At 33.3% G+C, this 14,116-nt stretch overlaps 2 protein-coding genes across 3 annotated transcripts; one reads left to right on the forward strand and one right to left on the reverse strand.

The window, feature by feature from the left end:
* Positions 1-992: 992 nt before the first annotated feature.
* On the forward strand, positions 993-3,648 carry LOC124821819 (Calcium-dependent lipid-binding (CaLB domain) family protein). Its single transcript, XM_047293766.2, has 2 exons — positions 993-1,285; positions 2,105-3,648. The coding sequence occupies exon 2, from the start codon at positions 2,125-2,127 to the stop codon at positions 3,409-3,411; it is 1,287 nt and encodes a 428-aa protein (XP_047149722.2). The 5' UTR covers positions 993-1,285; positions 2,105-2,124; the 3' UTR covers positions 3,412-3,648.
* A 3,914-nt stretch (positions 3,649-7,562) lies between these two features.
* On the reverse strand, positions 7,563-11,880 carry LOC124821816 (heterogeneous nuclear ribonucleoprotein 1-like). Of its 2 annotated transcripts, none has more exons than XM_047293764.2 (4): positions 11,016-11,880; positions 10,469-10,695; positions 9,011-10,214; positions 7,563-8,062 (listed from the first exon to the last, which is right to left on the reverse strand). In XM_047293764.2, exons 2-4 carry the CDS (start codon positions 10,688-10,690, stop codon positions 8,049-8,051), a joined length of 1,440 nt encoding a protein of 479 aa, XP_047149720.1. In that variant the 5' UTR covers positions 10,691-10,695; positions 11,016-11,880; the 3' UTR covers positions 7,563-8,048. The 2 variants fall into 2 exon arrangements, with proteins under 2 accessions (XP_047149720.1, XP_047149719.1); XM_047293763.2 differs by having other exon boundaries at positions 10,469-10,690; positions 11,016-11,877.
* Positions 11,881-14,116: the final 2,236 nt, after the last annotated feature.

Here is a 14,116-nt window from a genome sequence, read left to right on the forward strand (position 1 = left end):
CAATTTTGATTGGAGTGTATAAAATATGAAATCTTGTAGCGCAAATTACGACATGTATTATATGTGAAAGAAGAAAAAGAGGGTATTGATAGCAAAAGTAGATAAACAAAACACATGAAAGCACCTTACTGTGCTTAACCAGGTCTCACACCCATCCTTATCAAAAGCAAAAGAGAAACAGACAAAGGGAGAAGACAATACAGATTTAATTTTTTATTTTTATTTCAAGTCACTTGTCAAAATAATAAGAGAAAACAATCCCATTGCTGAGACAAAGAGTCAGCTCAATTAATTATGGTAATTTGATAAAACGAATGCATAGCATTTAAGTATTATTTAAATTTCAAAGACAGAATTTGGGGTTGTTGAGCAGTGAATCAATGACATCCCTGTTGTCTACCTTCAAGTTTGTTTTTTTAATGGAAGTCTCAAAGTCATTTTCAAACAAGGCAGAAGACCCCACCATCATTAATCTTTGATTTAAGGTACAACTTTGGTGCAAAACAAAGGAAAAGAGCAAATTTCTAGAACTAAAGTGCAAAAGCTCTTCCTTTTAAGTGGGCGACCGTTGGTATCATGCGAGGAATACTCTCATGTTCTAGACTCACATAATGATAATCATCAATGCATTTTCTGCACAGCATCTTCTTTTTTTTATGATCAAAATGAGACTTTTATATTTTCTTTCAACAAAAAATAAACAATGAAGAAATGGAAGAAGAGGACAGAATTGCAGCGAGTGAAAGTCGTAGGTGGGGACAGTGTTAGAGAGAAAGAGAAAAAAGAAGAAAAAAGTCATAAGCAGCATACCCCACTTCCAACTGCAAAATGCATACAAATCTTCTCTCATTGGTCTGTCAGAGCCAGTCGCGCGGGGTTGCTGCAAATCCCTTCCATTTCCATACCTTATCCTTTCAATCTCTATCCCCACAAAATATCCTTCCAACAATTACAATAAATGTCTGTGTATGAATACCACCAAGGTTGTCACTCATATATACTCATAATATACATACTCCAAATACACACAACAGAGTCATAAACCAGACACAACAACACTACATCATACATCATCACCTCTAGATTTTTGTTTTCTTCACTATTATTCACACTGTTTTCTCCTTTTCCTTTCACACCATCCTTCCCTTTCTTTAAACAAGCTAGTCTTGTTTTTTTTTTCCTTCTCATCTCTAACACGGTGGGTGTCCTTCGTCCTGGTTTAGAGTCACAAAGATAGCACATTTTGACTTTGGAGGCTAACTAATTCTCCGAGGACCTACGACAGGTATGTGAAGCCACAACAACGTGATCCTCTTTGTGTTTTTAATTAAAGTTTTTCTTTGTGTTTTGGTTTTGTTTTGGCTCCTGTTTGTCTCTGAATTTCTGGTTTTGGTTTTGGTTTTGCTTTCACTGTTTCTCTCCCTTGGATTCTTGTGGTAGTTTTTTGGGCCGAGAGCAGCAGACAGAAGCTCGTAGCTTTATTAGAATCTGGTCAAATCTGGCACTACCCTTTATTCTTATTGATAGGTTCTAAGTTTTGGCCGGTTCTGGGTATTTTAGTATCTCGCTAGAAAGTGTAAAGTTTCAATTTTGAAGCTGGGGTTCTGGTTCTTGGGAATTCGTTTTTCTCTGCTTGAGTTGTGTGGACCTTGATTCTCAATTCCGTATTTGTCGGCTCTCAGGTGTAAAAGTCAGTTTTGAACTGAGGTTGCTGTTTCTGAGTTGACCTCTTTCCCGTGAGTTAACAACTCACACGGCAACGCTCAAGAGCAATTCAAATTGAAGCTTCCTATTTCTCTTTCACATTTGGGGCTTGACTGTTGCCTTTCTTTGCTTTTATTTTTTTTATGTGCTCCACATACTAGAAAATCTGTCTATTTTGGATCTGCTTAAGCCTTCGAAGGTTGTAACTGGTTGCTTTTTTCAAGGTGAGTTTAGTTGTCTTGCTCATGGAACTGTGGATTTTGTGTTCTTCCTGGTTTTGCTAATTCTATCCAATTTCTGGTTGAGTATTGGGTTTAAGTTCAAATAATCATGTGGTTTTACGTTGAAGTTTTTTGTATAGGGTGACTTGATTTTGTAGAAGTATTTTGTGTTCTGTCAGGTTCCCAAATTATTGATATCATGGAATCCCCACAGTCTGTTGTGTCACCATTCAAGAACTCTGTCTTGGGTGAGGCTGAGAAGTACAAGTCTGATATTTACAAGCAAAGCTCGGGTCCTTTCTCTAAGGACATTGAAGTCAATGGAAAGGAAGCTGTCAGGTCCAATTCAGAGGAGTTCATTGGTGCTGTTGATGTTTACATTCATCAGGCCAGGGACATTCATAACATCTGCATATACCACAAGCAAGATGTTTATGCTAAAATCAGCCTGACTAGTAATCCCGAGAATACCGTCTCTACCAAGACCATCAATGGAGGAGGAAGGAACCCTGTCTTTAATGAGAATCTTCGTCTAAGCGTCAGGACAGTTGATTCTGCTGTAAAATGTGAAATCTGGATGCTGAGCAGGGTGAAGAATTATCTTGAAGATCAATTGCTTGGCTTTGCTTTGGTGCCTTTGTCAGAAGTGCTGATGAAGGACGGCAAACTAGAGAAAGAGTTCTCTCTTTCCTCGACTGATCTATTCCATTCACCGGCCGGTTTTGTGCAGTTGTCTCTTGCATACACTGGCACTTCGCCTGATGTTATTGCAATTTCTGCAATGCCTACTGAGTTGGCTGCAAATGGCACTGACAAGGACTCTGAAACTTGCGAATCACTGGTCAGAGATTTAGACAAGATTGAATTCCCGGATCCAAAAATTGTAAATGAAGACCACTTGATGGTTTCAGAATACTTAAGTATTCCATGTGAGGACAGTCAGTGTTCTGCCAGCTTGACCACCAATGATACTGAAAATCTGAGTTCTGAAGCAGGTGTTCAGCTTGTGGAGAGCTTCTCAGCATGCAGTGTTGAGTCTGCACAACCTCCTAAGGTTGATTCTCCACCTACAAGTGTGTCAACAAATGGAGTTTCATCTCCTTCAGTGGCTGCAAGCTCAGGCTCATCTGATGCTGCTGCTGCTTCCAAGTCTCCAAATCAGGAACAAGTTTCGGCCAACAAAGAGAAAAATGGGGAGGACAACAATGGTGAGACTGATTCCTCAAATGGGGTGGTGAAGGAGTCATTCCCTAAGCCTGTTGTGACCGTTAACATCGAGCCTGAGTCAAATGTGGTGCAGCAGGACATAGTCGACATGTACATGAAAAGCATGCAGCAGTTCACAGAGTCGTTGGCGAAAATGAAGCTTCCTATGGACTTTGAAAGTGGACCAACTAGTTCAGGAAACTCAAGCTCCGAACAGAAGATACAGACACCAAAGAGCTCTAACTCCCGTGTGTTTTACGGCAGCAGGGCTTTCTTCTGAACTTTTAGTCTGCTTTGGTTCATGGGAATACTTTCAGGTGACTTAGATTTTAGAATGAAAAAAAGAAAAAAAAAAGGAAACTGATATCAGTAGTGAATGAAATAATGCATTGTCCAGTGAGATTCTCAGCTTGTGTACTTCTTGATCTGATATAGGCAACAGGGAATCTTAACTTTGTACTCTCACAGGCCTGATCCTATCTTAACTGCTACATGAACTTTTTCTTTTTCTGTCTCAGTCTTCATTTTCTTGTGTTTCTTTTTGATTTGGATGTCAACATTTTGTGAAAGCGGATTCATCTATCAAAAGGTTCATTCTGTGTATAATCACGAGTGGTAACATAACATGGTCCCACGTTTCACATGGCCAATACTAAAGTTGATGGCGGGCCAAATCATCTATGATTTTGCTTTCGTCTGTTTCACACGAACAAGATTTCCGTACAGAATCATCATCGATCTGTTTCTCCTTTGTATCCAACTTCAACAGCTTTGGATTCTTGGAATGATGGTGCTTAAGGTAAAGTAAATACTCCAGAATGTCAAGTATGTTAGAAATTCTGGGTGAACAAAATATAATCTAAAACCGAAGCTTTTTGGTATTTCATCATAAGAGAATTTAACATCAGAAAATATATTCCTAGTTTTTTCAAGTTCAGCTTGCTCCATCACCTTCAAAGTTCCTTCATAAATTTCTTGTTGACAGTGTTAGAATTTTAAGTGTAAATTTAAATCTCACTTAAGATAAAATGAAAAAGTTGAATACTATACAAAGGTAAAGATCTATTAACTTATCTTAAAGTTAAATATTTTTCAGAGAGAAATGTCAATTTTTTATGAAATTAGACTCAGCTTATATGATCAGTAAATCAATATTAAGCAACTGATAAAGATAAAAACTGATTCAATATTTGAACAGAAGTTGGGACCAAGCTAGGCTTCGATTTTGAAACCCTTGGTAACTGATTTTGAAATTGTAATTTATAAGAAATAGTTTTAATATACTAATATTTTAATATAATATATAGTATATGATATTATATCTTTAGAATTTAGGTTTTAGGCTGTACAATTTATCTCTTCTTTGATAGTCATATCAAGTTACAAACTCTTAAAAAAGGTGTTTTTGATGGCTAATTTATAAAAAAAAAATGAAATGCAATAAAGGAATGATCAATTATCAGTTTGATTGTGCATTTTGTTTAACTTTTTATTAATTTAACATGGATAACTATGCAGCCACTTTCTTCTTTTGTTTTAAAATATTTTAACATATTCTTTACACTTCAACTCTATTCAAAATTATCTAAATAAATAAAATGAATATTATTTTTTTAGTAAATTTATCAATCTGGCTGTTTCATGTTCCAAAATATTTCCATACCCACCAAATATTTAATTTGTAAATATTTTTTGAACACGCAAATTTTTAAATATTTTTTATTTATAATTTTCTAAATTTAGTTAATTTGATTCATAAACAATAAAGTAAAGTGAGATGCTAAAACTACTTAAAAATAATGAATAATTAATAAAATTATTAGAAAAATAAATAAAAGTTTTGAAACTACAAAATTATGAGTGCATAAAATAGAAAATGTAAGTTAAAAATTTTAAATTAGTAAAAGATGAAAAAAATATGAGTTAATATCAATAAAATATAAATAATTTTTAATAAAAATTGTAATTAAAATTTGAAAGTATAACAAAATGAAATATAAACAATTTTTATAATTTTATTGTAAGTAGTTTTTATTTATTTTGTAGATAATTTTTTAATTAAAAAATAGTTAAATTTAAAAAAACATTAAATTGTGAAAAGGTAATATTAATAAAATAATTATTTAAAATGTAAAATTAGAAAATAAGTGTGAAAAAAAAGGAGAAATTTTCTTTATATATTGGTATAGATTTTTTAAATTTTGTATAGTTTTAAGCTTTTTTGGAAAATGAAAAAAAAAATTAAAAGTAGCAATTTATCACTGCTGCTGCCATTATACATTTACAAAACGTTTTCAACAATGTGATATCCTTGATCACGTTACCTATCAGTTGTTTGTGGTTCATACGATGATGATAAGATATTTTCTATCTGTCAAATTGTCAAATTGCTACTGTCACAACTTTATAGAGAAAGTGGCACATCAAAGTTAAAGTTTGATGAGGTTCCATTTCAACTTTAGCTTCTTTTCATTAGACAATTTGGGTTTAGTTTATGTTATAATTGTAGTCTAGAATTGGTTTGATTTGAGAATAGTGCTTGAACAATTATGGCCTGTGGATGGGGACCATGTGAATGAAGATGACTAATTTTAAGATTATGGTCCAAGCTAATTCAATCTCAATTAACAGTTTAATAAAAGAAAATTTAAATATGGTTTAAATTAGAATTCGTTTATTTTTTAAATTTTGATATAATTTAGTTTTCAAATTTAAAAAATGAATGGATATATTCTTTTAATATAATGATATTGATTTTGTTGGACTTGTTAAACAGTGTTAATTTTAATTACGTATCAAAATTTAATCCTAAAAAGATAAGAGTAAATAGTTTATGTTAAAGTATAAATTCACCAAGAGCATGATTATATCATGTATGTTAGGTTTATGTACTTTTATATAATATTTTACCTGTAATGAATTGAAAGTGGTATATATCAATAACTAAGTTGAAACAAACAAACGAATATGAACGTAGCTATTTAAATTTTCTATAAACTAGTAAAAAGATATTTAAGTCTTTAAAAAAAATGGAGTTCTAAGGATAAAAAAAAATTCATTAATTTAGGTATTGAAAAAAATAATTTGACACAAATTTTTATCTGTAAAATAAGAAAATAATTCTATATTTTAGAGAGTAATATGATTTTTAAACAACCATAATGGTGTTTCACTATTCTGAAGATGGTGTTGGTGACATCCTTTTGCTTTTAGTATCTTTAAATGCAAAATTGAAAGTGTTTCTGAAAGCTTATTTAGTGTTATGTTTTCAGTAATAAAATTAAAAACATTCTATGTTGAACTGTAAAAGTGGAGTAGTTGAAGTGTTGAACAACCTCCTAGTTTCTTTGAAACCAGTTTCAACAACTTCATGTTTGGGTTGAAATATCTTACGTGCAAGTTTAGGTTTAAGATTCGCAGTAAATGTTGAACTGTAGATTTGATATTAAGTTTTCATTACACATTTAACTTATAAAAGTTAACACATTATCATCATAACAGATTGCCAATATTTCATTGTTTATCAAGTAAAAATATGCATTTAAGTTAACCTAATTTTATGATATAAAAGTTAAAAAATGTCTCAAAATGAAAAAACAAAAACATGTCCCATGTTAACTTTGAAACCAGTTTTGTATCTCACATATTTAAATATCTCAAACATCCTAATCATGGAGTCTCATTCATTCATGCTTTGCTTTCCAATTCAAATATCCAAGGATGTCTAAAACCCAACACTACCACAAGCTATTGTCTTCAAATTAAAGATTCCACCATATTTCTACAACCACAACCTTCAACATAATTGAAGCATGTGCATTTGTATGGATTAGCATGTGACACAATAGTCTAAAATCTCCAAGACAGGCTTGCATGGCCTGGACTAATCATGATATTTTAAACAAATATTGCACTAATTATTGCTCATATCCAAGTTAATGCAAGCTGTTTAATAGCTACAACTATACACACACACACACACATACAATTATGTGTGTCTGTAGAGAAAGGACCACACTGTAATGGGATTTTTTCAGGGGAAAGCTGAAAGTGATACAAGACAAATCCTGATCCATATAAGGATAAGAGTCAGCATGGCCACACACAAATTCTATCCAAGATCCAAATCTGAATTGCTATTATTAGGAAGGAACAGCAAGAGAGAAACAACCAAAAAACTACAAGTTACCATTTACTATTGGCAAACATATGCCAGAAAAGAATCTTGATAAAAGCATCCTTTTTTCAACCAATCAATTTTGATCTATAAATGGATGTTATAACATGCTCAATGTTTTCACCACAAAGTTACAAAAACCAAACAGAACAGGAAAGTAACTGATATGGATAGTGGTAATATAATATCAGTAGGAAGCAGATTTGGAATGTAATGTAACAATAAGGAAGGTATGAAGTTGTATAAGAAAAGACTAAGAAAAAATAATATCTGTCCAGTAACTAATTATTTGATGGGGGATCCAAGATGGGTGCCCCTCTAATGTATCAAACCTGATAAATCAAACTGAACTTCACTTACAATTTGATCAGAAACGTGTCCCATGAAAAAGATGGTGACAAGAACAAACAGCTTTGCCAAGCATTACAGTGGCAGAAAAAATTCAAAAATTAATAAACTATCATTAAGCATACTAACGATGGTGCACCTCTCCAGCATTGCACTATCAAACTACTGGAACCAATCTTCCTGAGTATATCCCGCAATCTGATGTTACACCTCAATCAAATTCCATGAAAGGAATCCTAGCCTTGAAAAATAAAGACAAAACAAAAATCCCAAACCTTACACAAAATCCCTTTTGACTGATTTAGCTTCTGTATGGTTTCACAATACCTCCTTTTCTTTAACCAGTTTTCCTTGATCTAATGTTACCATAACATATCCAATTAACATATCTCCTACGCAGCAATTCCTGAAACAAGTAGGCATCAGCAAAAGAAAATCAGTACAAAATGAACTTGAACCAGAACAGGTCAAAAATGCAATGGAAATGCTCAAATGCCAACCCTTTAACAATAATATAACACGAGAAAGTATAATCAGAACTCATTTTCCATAAGAATTAAAGGGGTGCAATCTGCATCTGTATTTTGCTACAGTCAGAACCTGTCAAATACCAATTATTGGAAAACTAACCATACACACAATTACCGAGAGTGAGATCTATGCCTACATCTCTAGCATCTTGCAAGTTTGTATAACTTCACATTAAACATCAAATTCCAATATCGTTAAATGGCAGTAATCAAGAAACACTAATACAGCAAGCTAAGGGCATGCTTGGTTTGAGAATATTTTATTCTCTTCACTAAAAACAACAGAAAACGCCATGCTTTTACTTATTCCCGTTTTTTCAAATATTTGCACTTCTCAGTTGTTTTGTTTTCACCACTTCCTAAATAAATCAGCGAAAACATAATTAAAGTGACATTTTAGCAATCACTTGTGACAATAAGAAAGGAGAACATAAAATGTTTTCTCAAACAAACCAAATGGGCCATTTATACCTTTAGACTGCAGTAAGAATTTACCAGGACAATATCGAGAATTCAGGAATAAAGGACCATGTCAAGAAAGTGAAGAACCTAGAGTGTTTGGTTATAATTAAAAGAAGACATAAATAATGCTTCCATATTATCTTTATCTACATCACAATTACAAGCATGATGGTTGTACGCTTAATAACGTATGTAACAGCACAGTAAAAGTAAACAAATTTGGTTATCGACTTCCTTCAGTGAAATTCCTATTCTGAAATATAGAAGTCAAAAACACACAAATGGAAATAAACAACAGACAGTGTATATAAACTATGACCTAATTGTCTTCAGAAGTCAAGAATTGTAGCCAAAGATCTTACCTCTATTAGTTTGTCTACTTATTACATTGTAGTTTCCAATGAAACCTTCAGAACTCTTTACTGGATCATCTGAAGCTATACCACCAAGCCCACCATAACCAAACGAACCAGAAGCATCTATTTCAGAAGCAGCAGACTGCCAAGTTGAATCACTGTAAACTGAACCACTGCGGTACAAGTCCCCATAAGATCCTTCATAACCACCAGTTGGTGCAGTAAATGTTGAGGATTGAGGCACACTTGGACTGCTGTTCCTTCCATACCCTCCCCCTCCTAAACCAATGCTGTTATCCCCACCTTCATAAGTGTTACCCCAAGTACTATACCCAGAAGCAGCCCCTCCTCCCTGGGTTGGAACTGATGAACCCCAATTTGGGCCACTATTTCCAATTGAAACACCAAAAGCCCCACTTCCGGATCCCAAGTAATTGCCAGGGCTGGATGGATTATTGGCAGCAGCACTGTTCAGGCCCCCATTTCCCCAAACACTCCGAGAAGCCGAGTTCATTAGAGCATCACTTCTCCCACTTCCCCCACTATTGCCAATAGGAGTGGTATATCTGTTTGGGTTGCCATTGTATAAGGGATTTATCCGACCATATCCAAGACTGCCACCATAACCAGAAGTCCCTCCATAGCTTGGGTTCAATCCTGAATCCAAATTCACTCCCATTCCATAACCATTGGAGCCAAATGGGGTAAACCCACTTCTAGCACTAGTAAGTGGACTGAACCTTCCTTCCATTTTGACACCATAATTTCCAATTGGACTCATATTGAAACCCTGAGCATAACTATTTAGTAAGCTACCGGTCCTATTCAGGCTATAGTTATATCCTACCAATGGGCTCCGGCTAGGTCCAGGCGAAAGCTCTTTGGGAACTGCCCTCTTGACCTCAACCATCTTTCCATTGAGTTCATGAAAGGTTTTATAGAGAACTCTGTCCACGGCTTCTTCTGAATCATATGTGATGAAGCCAAAACCTCTCGGCCTCTGGGTATTGTGATCATACATTACAACAACATCAGTAATTGTACCAAACTGATCAAAGTACTTTTTAAAATCACTCTCTGTGATTGTTGATGGTAAACCTCCAACAAAAATCTTTTTGGTGCGACCAGGACCTGGAGATCCTTGGATGGTACCAGACTGTCTGTTTACAGTGATCTGATCGTCCCTAGGAACAGCTTTCTTAGCTTCAACCTGAAAATTGAGAGCACAACACATATGGGTCCTATAAGCAAAATAAGTCCATGCTTAATACAATGCAGCCATAAATTCAGGTGAATGGAGCCCAAACGAACACGATTTATATATCAAACCAACATAGTAGAAAATATAAACGTAGGGACACAATGATCTCCATCACAAACATAAATTTAGATAGGTCCCATCACTGCCCATCCAAATAACATGTATTGACATAATGCTTAGTAAATCTATAATGAAAAACTCACTGTGCGGCCATCAATTATGTGCTTATCCATGATGACTCTTTCAGCAACAACAGGATCCGAAAAGACAACAAATCCGAAACCACGAGCACGACCTGTTGTGCGATCTCTCATGATCACAGCCTCTATTACCTCTCCATATTTCCCAAAATACTCTCTGAGACGTTCCTCATCAGTGTCCCAGGAAATTCCCCCAATGAAGAGCTTGCCAAGATCCGATTCCATCTGTTCTGCCACCAACCATGCCCAGTTAGCTATCAATCACTCATTTCATCAAACAAATCCAATCCAACCACTCTTACGGAATCAAAATTCTCATGCCAAAACAAAAACAATAGGACATAAAAATTAGAAATTTCATCGCACACAATCTAGATTGTAGATTACTGAGTCATGGCCAAAGCTCCAGCCCCAGAACCAATCTAAATGCACAGCTCAACGAATAATGCATAATTGAGCTCAATCCCCAGAAAGATTCAATTTTTGACGAGCAAAAACAAAACAAAACGATCATAAATGCAGATTAGATAAATCTGTGAAGAAGGGTCACCTTATCTTGAATCCCAGACAGAACCCAGTTGGTGCTTCAATCAGATATGAAGTGGGTTATGCCAAATTCGATCTAAGAGAATCGGATCTTCGGAGCATCAATCAAAAGCTGAACCAAAATATCTAATCCAGCAAAGAGAGAAACGAAGCAGAGCGATCAGAAATGCAGATTAGATAAATCTGTGAAGAAGGGTCACCTTATATTGAATCTCAGCCAGAACCCAGTTGGTGCTTAAATCAGAAACGAAGTGGGATATCTCAAATTCGATCTAATCGGATCTTCGGAGCACCAATCAACAACTTTCTAATCCAGCAAAGAGAGAAACCAAGCAAACAGCTGTCTGTACTTTTTTTTTATAAAATTTTTAATTTTTATGTTTTTTATTTTTTTTTTTCCTTCTGGGATCAGAGAAGAAGGGATTGTGAGAGGCGGAAGAGATCAAAGGAATATGAAAGGAACCCAGATGGGAAGGAAATTCACCATTCAAAGATGAATGGTTGGTGATGGAAAGAAAAGAAAAGAAAGTAAAACTAATAATAATAATGAGAGGTTATGTGAAAAATTGAATGGAAGGGAAAACTAAGAATGGGAATGAAAACAGAGGATGTGGCATGGCATATCATCCTCTCTCCTCTCCTCTTCTGCTTTCTTATCTTGTTGCTTCCTTGCTTGCTTCCACTACCCACCCTTAATTAATTCAAAAGAAATGCAATTTCAAGCAAACATGGCCAAACAAACACTTCACAATTTATATATAAATACTTCTACACACACAAAGAAAGAAAGAGAGATAGAGAGAGACACACACTGCAAATCGTGCAAGAATATTTGGAGGAGCCAGCAAATGACAACAGATCATGTTTTTTCTTTTATGAATCAATTGATTTAACTATGTATAAAAGGAAAAAAAATGTAAATCACCACCTGTTTTTTTCTTTAATCAAATAATAACATAGATTTGCACAAAACAAATTCATCTGAATGTGTGTAGATATGCAGTGGAGTTGTTGAATAGATTGTTGTTACAGTAATTATTATTATTATTATTATTATTATTGGAATGCATGTTATATATATAGATGTATATGGAACATGTACGCGACTCTAATGATTTTGATAAAATATTAGAAAATGTAGTGAGTAGATTGGTTGAAATAAAAAAAATTATTTTTATTTTAAGAATGTAACAAAAAAAAATGTTGTTTCGAGTTGGAAATGAAGTCGCTTTCAAAAAAATGAAGATATAAAAAAAATACAATTTGTTTATTTTATTAAAAGAAATAGTTTTTTTTTTCTTTAAAAAAGCAGAGAAACAAACTCCATGATTATTGGGTACAAAATCGTGTTTTGGATTTTGATAACGTAGTTTGCTAAAATTGAACACAAAATTATAACTCATTAACTATTTTTGTTTTGGAAGCAAATCATTGGATTGGAAATAGAAAAACCATAAGAATATGTACGTTACGCTTCAAATTATAGGTCTTTTTTTTTTCTTTGGCCTTTTCACACAAAATTCAAAACGTTTTAAATTTATGGTCATAAGCATTTTTCGTCCTTGAAATTTGTATTCGGCTTTAACATCACACTACGCATGGTTGAAGCTAATACCAACAAATGACAAAATTAGCTATAAATGTCTCACATTTTTACAAGTTTTTTAAGAATACAAAGTGAAAAAAAAAATTAAAAATGTTAGGTTATGGTGGGAGTAGATGGAGCATCAACTTATGTGTTTATTTAATTTTAAAAAATTGAATGAGTTTTGATGGAGGAACCAACTGAAAGTGCAATGCAATCCAACGGGTAATTCCTATAAACAAAGCAAAAACCAACAACGTTTGTGTCATTACAATAACACCCAATACCAAAACAACACCAAAAACCTTTCTTTTTTTGTTAATAATAATTTAACAAACTCCATCTTCTATGTTTTCAAGTATTACTTCAAAAAATTTCTTATTAATAAAATATTTTATGTATATATAAATTTATTTATTTTATCTAACGTGAAACTTTGCTTTTGTATCCTAATATTTTCAATATATTTACTTAGAATAAAAAATAAAATTTTCAAAATTACCAAATATAAAGACAAAAAGAAAATTATGTTTAATAACATTTTTTTTGCCTTTATATTTAAAACAATGATTTTAATCTTTTTAATTTATTTTTCAATCAATGTTGTCGTGTAATTTTTAAAAAAGGATGATGAAGTAATCATTTTAAATTTTTGTTGGCTAATTTAACTATAAAGAATATTAGAGGTAGATGAAATTGATAGATTTAGTTTTGTTGGGAGAAAAAGCAACATAAGAGAGAGTAGATTAGTGAAGAATGAGTTAAAAGAAAGTTGAAAAATGAAGGAAAAGAAAGAGTGGTTGGTAACATAATTTGTATAGACACCTTGAAAGCTACTCTAAAAGACATAGGCAGACTCACAAAATCTGAAACTCAACTACACTATAACCTATTACCTTGGATTTTTTCCAAAACAAACCCATCATAACGTACAGTCTAATCATTATTATTCATCTTTTTCCTTTTCTCATTTTCAAAACTTCCTGTAAGAAATTCTGGAAAAAAAAATGATATTTTTTGAAAATGAAAATAAACATTATAAGACTGAATCATGATTGTTCCCTTTTAACTGCAGTTGCTACATGTGTGGATCAGAAACATGTCTATAAAGAATCAACACTACCAAGACCAATAAATATCAGAGGGAAAGCCAAGTTTGACCTCAGGATTTGGAAGCATTTGATGTTGTTGTTTCTAGAAAGATGATAACTTGATAAAAAGATAGGAACATACAAATATATCATTCTGCAACTAACAACATTAACATTAATCTAATAATAAAAGGGAATATATTGATTCTTTCTTAAGAGATATTAAGTGAAAAATTATTGAAAAATTATTAATACTAGAACCAAAATAGATATTAAATTTATAATATTATCACTAGTTTTGAATAAAAATTGATCTAACTCATCTTGATTTGATCCACTAATTTGTCAGATCCATCGATATTTTTTAATTAAAAATTAAAATATACTAGATGATCTCCGGACGACATGGACATACAGTACCCGACAAAC

The sequence above is a fragment of the Vigna umbellata genome, chromosome 1, assembly GCF_029865625.1.
Source record: "Vigna umbellata cultivar VRB3 chromosome 1, Vumbellata_1.0, whole genome shotgun sequence".
NCBI lineage: Eukaryota > Viridiplantae > Streptophyta > Magnoliopsida > Fabales > Fabaceae > Vigna > Vigna umbellata.

Excerpts from the sequence above, each read along its gene's own strand:
- LOC124821819 (XM_047293766.2), top strand. The coding sequence starts at position 2,125 with ATGGAATCCCCACAGTCTGTTGTGTCACCATTCAAGAACTCTGTCTTG.
- LOC124821816 (XM_047293764.2), bottom strand. The coding sequence starts at position 10,690 with ATGGAATCGGATCTTGGCAAGCTCTTCATTGGGGGAATTTCCTGGGAC. Across the intron at positions 10,215-10,468 it reads ACATAATTGATGGCCGCACA|GTTGAAGCTAAGAAAGCTGT; the intron begins GTGAGTTTTTCA and ends CTCAATTTTCAG.